Source organism: Schistocerca nitens, chromosome 10 (assembly GCF_023898315.1).
Source record: "Schistocerca nitens isolate TAMUIC-IGC-003100 chromosome 10, iqSchNite1.1, whole genome shotgun sequence".
NCBI classification, from domain to species: Eukaryota; Metazoa; Arthropoda; class Insecta; order Orthoptera; family Acrididae; genus Schistocerca; species Schistocerca nitens.
Genome location: NC_064623.1, coordinates 1,981,502 through 1,989,136, shown reverse-complemented (window position 1 = coordinate 1,989,136; position 7,635 = coordinate 1,981,502). Strand labels below are relative to the sequence as shown.

At 34.2% G+C, this 7,635-nt stretch overlaps 1 protein-coding gene across 3 annotated transcripts in view; it reads left to right on the top strand.

The window, feature by feature from the left end:
* The first annotated feature begins 643 nt into the window (after positions 1 to 643).
* LOC126210239 (zinc finger CCCH domain-containing protein 14) overlaps positions 644 to 7,635 on the top strand; it is a 238,337-nt gene continuing 231,345 nt past the window's right edge. Inside the window, exons 1-3 of one of the 3 annotated variants that reach the window (XM_049939427.1) lie at positions 644 to 889; positions 1,011 to 1,053; positions 6,824 to 7,000. In XM_049939427.1, coding sequence (XP_049795384.1) covers positions 851 to 889; positions 1,011 to 1,053; positions 6,824 to 7,000 — 259 coding nt within the window. In that variant the 5' untranslated portion in view covers positions 644 to 850. The remainder of the gene's footprint in view (positions 890 to 1,010; positions 1,054 to 6,823; positions 7,001 to 7,635) is intronic. The other 2 variants (XM_049939426.1, XM_049939428.1) reach the window with 2 other exon arrangements.

Genomic DNA, 7,635 nt, shown 5'->3' with positions numbered 1-7,635 from the left:
GATTACCTGATGACCACAGAGCGTAGGCCTAATTCTTTATTTAAATAATCACAGAGTTGCCAGTTTGTAGTCCATACAGTCCCATTTCAATTCACAAGCTATGTAATAAAAAATAATTTCACAGCTGCAAAACCATTACATCTTTACGTACGAGTACTAATATTTTATACTATAATATAAGTATATTTTTATTAGTTTGTCATACATGGCATTACGCAATACTTGTACTTTTTTTCCATTTGACATTATTGCTAATATTTTTATAGGTTTTCAGATAATACATGGGTGCTATTATTATACCTTGCAGTGATGCTCCATTTTTCAGATTAGATTTTTCTTTGATTCTATTTTATACATACCATATTACTGTTTCTGCCCTAGACATTGATTACATTTGTTATATTCTTATCCGAGGTCACTGATTCTAATCGTCAGGGAGAACAATTTAAATCATGCGCCCGCAAGTAGGTAACAGGAGAATAACGATAGGCGGTGAGCTGTCGCACCACTATAGCAAATAAATTCATTTTCATTAAGCACGAACTGATACCTGTTTCCTTAACTCAGTGTGGCATAAACATTGTGCTTGATATAGTATCTGACTGGTCGTAGTACAATGTTAGAACAATAAGAGAAACTACCAGTTGAGACACTGCAACAGCATGAAACCGATTTACATTCCGTTGTTCTGTTGGTCACACTCCTTCTGGACAGTGTTGTTAGTGTGTGTGTGTTACATGGGTCGGCGAACAAGTCGGTGAAAATCAATTAGGATTTGTTTCATTATGATCACATAAAACACGTTTCGTAGTTCATTGGTTGGCTTATATAGTACAGAATCATTTTAATAATGGAAGGAATTGGAGGAGAAATTAGTTCAAAAATTCGAGTAAGTGTTTAACAAAAATTTGAATACGAATTAATACTACAGTAAGACCTTTCCGGTACTCAATGTTATGACTGTGTTGTCAAAGTAGGAAAATACTGATCTAGCACTTACTTTCCCATAGGCTGCCATAAAATCGAAGCTAATGGAAATGGGAGCGTACGTAGGTAAGTAATGATAAGTGTGTTGATTTTCGAAAGTCGCATGCATTTAGGTACGGTATATTGATTAACTTGAACAACGAATGACTGAAAGAATAAGTTATGAACATTACTTTTTGGCTACTAGTGTACATAATCGATCGTTTACATGTAAATTAGTAACCCCACGAATTTAGAAAAGAGACACTCGTTTAATTATGAAACATCAAGACACTTTCAGTTAAACTGAAACTTTGCACATCATTACGAAGTGTCGCACTTGTGATCTGTGGAATAAGTATTAATATAATTTGAAAGACGCATTAGCGCTGTAACTACTACAAGTTTAGTAGCTTTAGTGCCAGGCTTATGTCATACGACAATCATGACTAAACGTGACCCATCAGAATTGCCATTTGAATTCGGGAACTTCAATATTGCAAAATAATGATTCTGCATTATATTAAACGCTTCACAGTAACAGGGCTCCTAATAGTTTGTGGCACACAGTAGCGTAGTTTATATAGCTAACTAGCCCAAGGTAAAGAAAATTTGTCTCCAAACAATTGTATTGGAAGTAGCCCTATTTGTACAGCCTATTACGCTGTATTCTAGACATTTAAACTTATCAAAAACCATTCTTGGATAGATTAGATTTACTTTCATTCCAATTGATCCGTAGTGAGGAGGTCCTCCAGGATGTAGAACATGTCAGAAAAACAACAATACATGACAAATATTTAAAACTCAAACAAATAAGCTAATGTACCATTCCACAGGTCCCAAGTGGCATGGTCGTCATTTTTTAATGAATGCTATATGCAAGAATCATGTTACAAATACTAAGGCTACCTTACATTTTAGCTAGTTATTGTCTAGTAGATATGTCAATGCTGCCCTGTTTCAAGCCTTGTAGCTGTGGATTTCTGGCCTCTTTATAAAATTTCCTTGCATTAGCTTTATGTGAATGAAGTAGTTAAAGACAAAATAGGCCCTTTTTCCTGCCCGTTGCATGTTTCATTGCCTACTCAATGGTACATACAGTTTTTATTTTACTGTAATGTAATTCCTGCATGCTGCAGGACATATGGTGATAATACTATAGTATCTTATCTTATTGAGAAAACAGTTAACAGATGACTGTACAAATGAACATATGTCATTTGACTAACAGCTATTGTATTACAGTTGTATTTGTTTTCTGACTGTGCCCTAGAGTTAATAATAGCCACATGCGGAGGCAGAGAAGGATGTTTTTTGAAAACTCTGTTGCTAAAGTCTAGTTTTAAAAATCAAAGATTTGTAAATTTTGAGGAAATCAACTAAAATTCAACACTGCAGAGTATGTAAAACCTAGTGTATAACTTGATTTATTCGTTTTAAGCTTATCTCATAATTTATCAGTTTAATATGCTTGAAAAACAATTTCTGTAACCATTAAATAGTACTTAGTTACAAATGGGATATGGAAGCTTGGAAGTCAGTGAGTTAAAAAGAATTGTTTATTTATATTTCATTGTGTGTGTTAAATATGACAGAAAGGTCAAATTTTTTGTTGAACTGCTGCCACAAGTTATTATCTTAATCTAGAAAATGTTTCATTGACAATAAAGGGCCAATCCATACCAAGTCGTCAAAAAAAAAAAAAAAGAGAGAGAAAGAAATTGGTTGCTTGACCATCTCAGAAAAATTTTATATTTGCTGGGTGAATTCCCCAATGTTTAATAGTCACAAAAGAATATTTTAAAAAAAATTGTTTATTATTTTGAAATGGCGGGCATATTTGTTCCAGGCCGCATGTGTTTTTTCATATTTGCAAGCATCTACATTTTTACAATTATTCAGTAGTGGATTGTCCTAGGCCTTTCAGATAAAATACATTTTGTTCAACACACTCTGGGCTGCAGATTAACGTCATTATCACTTAGCTGAAAGTATTCTTTAATATATTTTTAATAGTTCAAAGTTATCAGCCACAAAATAAAAAAAACTCAATTTTTGGATAGTAGTATTCCAAAGAAAGATTAATTTCGCAGCTTTAATATTTTTTCTGCTATTACACTGTATAGTATAGTTACTTTTTATATAGAGTATTAATGGTGAGCAGCTTACACTTAAAAAATACACCATATTAAAAATGGATTTTTTAATCTTTCCATTTTGTGGCCTGCAGTATCTTTGTTGGGGCACCAAATAAAAATCTGAAAATTTCACAGGTAATAGACCTTTATGATATCAAACTTCAGTATAAATTTCAACTTTGAGATTCAATTGAAAGTTATGGGGAAAAAAATTACAAACTTGAGTCAATATGTTTTTAACATCTGTGATATCTGGGCTTTTGTAATAAAATATATCAGTTACAGTATATAATTTAATCATATCTATGATTACTTACTTTTTTTATTGAAAATAGGCCTACTAATTGCATTATATTGTTCTCTTGTTATTTGCTTTTTAGTACATCACTCATTGAACATTTGATAAATTTGTTCACTCAGTTTGGATGTTACATTACAAGTTTGCCAAGTCACAGTTGTAAATTCCATGGGAGACAGCTTCCTTAGTACAATTTTAAGTGGCATCCAAACTTGATCCTTCTCAATTTTTAAAAAGATGTCCTTGGCCCTGGAGGGTGATAAAATACGATGTGTACATCTTGGTTTTGACTGTGAAGATTATCAACTTTGCCAATCTACCAATGTTTATTGTAAACACAAGCCACTATGTCTTTATTTTGAAGAACCAGTTGCACAAGTTTTCCACACTGATGAAGTTCACTATTAGGCGAAGTTCATGTGATCTTACACTCCAGTAAGTTGTGTGAATGGAGTACAAAAGGATGAAAAGACAGAGTGCCTTTAATCTTCTGACAAGTGTTGTACCTTTCCTTCAAGACACTGTCATAGACTTCTTGTATTTCCTCACATTGTACAAAAACGTAGGTAATTCCTTTGATATGTTTTTTTACAGAATTCAAACATTTCTTGAGATGTTATGATAAGATTGTCATCGGTCAGCTGCAGACTTGCTTTTGTGACAGCTCGCTTTTTTGTCCCCCTGACACCATCACAAGCATTCTTCCATGGCATGAAGCGAAAAAGTGCCATTCTACACCAAACCCAAAATCTTCTTTATGAAAGGAGATGTTAGTAATTTTTTTTGTTTTTGTATTGACTTGCTGCCCCATCCGAAAAGTAAATCAGTATTTTTTATGGAAGGGTAGTTCTGTTTAATGTAGTTTGTTAATTTTAGTTGAAAAATGTGCACTGCTGTAGTGTTGTGTTCAAGGTAGTCACTTGTGACACAAAAGCTGTGGCTCATTAGTTTATCTTCATCTTTATGATAGAATACAAATGGATCTACTGTGGCCTGTTTGTTTGCCCAGTGGTGCCCTTGTACTTCATCTTGAACAACAAAGGAATTTTCCGAAAAGTCAGCAAGAGCTAAGCGTTCGTCAGCTGCCAAGGTTTGCTTTTTGTCTTTCAAAAATTTACTTGGAGCTTTTGCAATAAAATGATGCATTTTCAGATGTTCAAGGTTAGCCACCAACACTTCAAAAAAACTCTTCTCATGATTTTATGACTGTCACTATTTCAGCTCAGTCTTGTGTCATCCACTGTTTGTATTTAATATTGTCAGGCATCAAATTGTCTTCTTTCTATTCTTCAAACATGTCAAGTAAGGCTTGTTTGCTTGGACAATCTTCACATTTTCCCTTGATTATACAATTGTAACTGTCAATATTGCATACCATAACTTCCAAAAGGTCTTTATAGTCAACTCTGAGATTGGCCCCATGTATCATCAACTTTACATTCTGATGATACAAACACAAATATGATGGGTGCCAGATGCCCCAGCAACAATACACCATCTTGGTCTCAACTCGCAAAACTTTGATCTTCCAATTTTAATGTCAGGATTTTCTTTCTTAAATTCAGTAAATAGTTCATTTCAATTACACAATATTAACCTTTTTTGTCTTTGAATCTTAGAACCATTTTCTTTCACAGAAACAGTCTTTTTTGCTAGACATCAAATGGCTGTTATTGTCATCGTCATTATACTTAATAACTTTATTGATTGTGTTTTCATCTACCAAATTAGATGCACTTTTCTTTTGTAATGCTGGTAAAATTCCCTGTTCTTTTACTAATTGCCTTGTTAACTTAACAAGACATTCTGACACATTAAATTCATCACTAACTTTTGATCAACTCCAAGAATTTGGCAGTAAACTGATAATTTTAATTTTATCGTTTGGAGTACTGCGTTTAGTTTTTAGTTTTTCTTTCAAATCATCACATTTGGTTGGTGAAGTTTTAGAACTTCCATCTGTTTTGGTACAAATTGTATTTTGAAGTGAAAATTCCAAATTATTTTTGACTGTAGCTGCCACATTCTCAATTTTTGTGATCAAGGCACTTGGTCTTTTATTTTGACTCAGTTTTCTAATTTTACTGGCAGGTGATATACCCAGGATTTCACAAGTTGTATCTACTTTGTACCCCATTCACACAACTTAATGAAGTGTAAGATCACATCAATTTCGCCTGATAGTGAACTTCATCAGTGTGGAAAACTTGTACAACTGGTTCTTAAAAATAAAGGCATAGTGGCTTGTGTTTACAAAGAACATTGGTGGATTGGCGAAGTTGATAATCTTCACTGTCAAATCCAAGATGTACATATTGTATTTTATCACCCTCCAGGACCAAGGACATCTTTTTAAAAATTGAGAAGGGTCAAGTTTGGATGCCACTTAAAATTGTACTAAGGAAGCTGTCTCCCATGGAATTTAGAACTGTGACTTGGCGAACTTGTAATGTAACATTCAAACTGAGTCAACAAACTTCTCAAATGTTCAATGAGCAATGTACTAAAAACAAATAACAAGACAACAATATAATCTAATTAGTAGGCTTAATTTCAATAAAAAGTAAGTAATCATAGATATGATTAAATTATGTGCTGTAACTGATACATTTTATTCCAAAAGCCTAGATATCACAGATGTTAAACGTATTTTTGACTCGGGTTTGTAATTTTTTTTCCATGACCTCCAATTGAATCTCAAAGTTGAAATTTATACTGAAGTTTGATATCATAAAGGTCTATTACCTGTGAAGTTTCAGATTTTTATCTGGTCCCCCAACAAAAATATTGCAGGCCACAAAATGGAAAGATTAAAAATGTGTTTTTAAGTGTTTTTTAAGAGCAAGCTGCTCACCATTGATACTCTATAAAAAGTAACTATACTATACAGTGTAATCGCAGAAAAAATATTACAGCTGCGAAATTAATCTTTCTTTGGAAAACTACTGTTCAAAAATTGAGTTTCTTTTAATTTGTGGCTGATAACTTTGAACTATTAAAAATATATTAAAGAATTCATTCGGCTAAGTGATAATGATGTTAATTTGTAACCCAGAGTGTGTTGAGCTAAATGCATTTTATCTGAAAGGCTTAGAACAATCCACTACTGAATAATTGTAAAAAATGTAGATTCTTGCAGACACGCAAAAATGCATGCGGCCTGGAACAAATATGGTTACCATTTCAAAATAATAAAGAATATATTAAAAAAAGAATACTTTTGTGACTATGAAACATAGGGGAATGCACCCAGCAAATATAAAATTTTTCTGAGATGGTCAAGCAACCAGTGCTGGACCACTTGGTATTGATTGACCCTAAAGGTCATAATTGTGGCAGTAATTTTAAATGAACATCTACTCACTTTTTTCACTAAATCATGAAAAGCATTACAAGTAACACATGTGGTTCGTTTCAGATGAAGAGCTACCAGATTATGTTATGGTGATGGTGGCAAACAAGCGCAGCAAGTCTCAGATGGCCGACGACTTGCAGCTTTTCCTAGGAAAAAGTACTGAACAGTTCACAAACTGGCTACAGCAAGTACTGAGCAGGCTACAGGAGGTAGCGGCAGTAAACAGTAAAACGTTAACAGGTATCTCTCTCTCTCTCTCTCTCTCTCTCTCTCTCTCTCTCTCTCTGTGTGTGTGTGTGTGTGTGTGTGTGTGTGTGTGTGTTTGGGGGGGGCACACGCGTGCCTCATCAATGATGTTTTAGCCACTAAGCTGTAAGTTAAAAAAAAATCTTTTGTTCATAGATAATGGTATGGAGGATAAAACTCACCATTCAGAGTCAAGTGAAGGATGACACATTAGGTACTCTCCCACCCTGTACACACACACACACACACACACACACACACACACACACACACACACACACACACACACACACACACACACAGGGTGCAATCAAACACGACAATACGTCTACAAACACAACCAACTCAAACTCCGCGTTGTAATGACGTCACACTCCACAATCATCATGAGTCAAAGCAAACGTGTGGAATCGGACACTTCTGTTGACCCAGTGTGTCATTACGTATTTTGCATGTTAACATGCAGTATTGACTTTACTTTGCAGGACTGTAATAGTCTTACCACTTTCCTGAGAAACTGCATGATTATGAGGGGTGGTCAAAAAGTAAAGTGACTTTTGAGTAAAGGAATTTTGCTCTCATGAGAAACTGAAACACACTTTTTTTTTTTTTTTTTTACCTAACCTCCC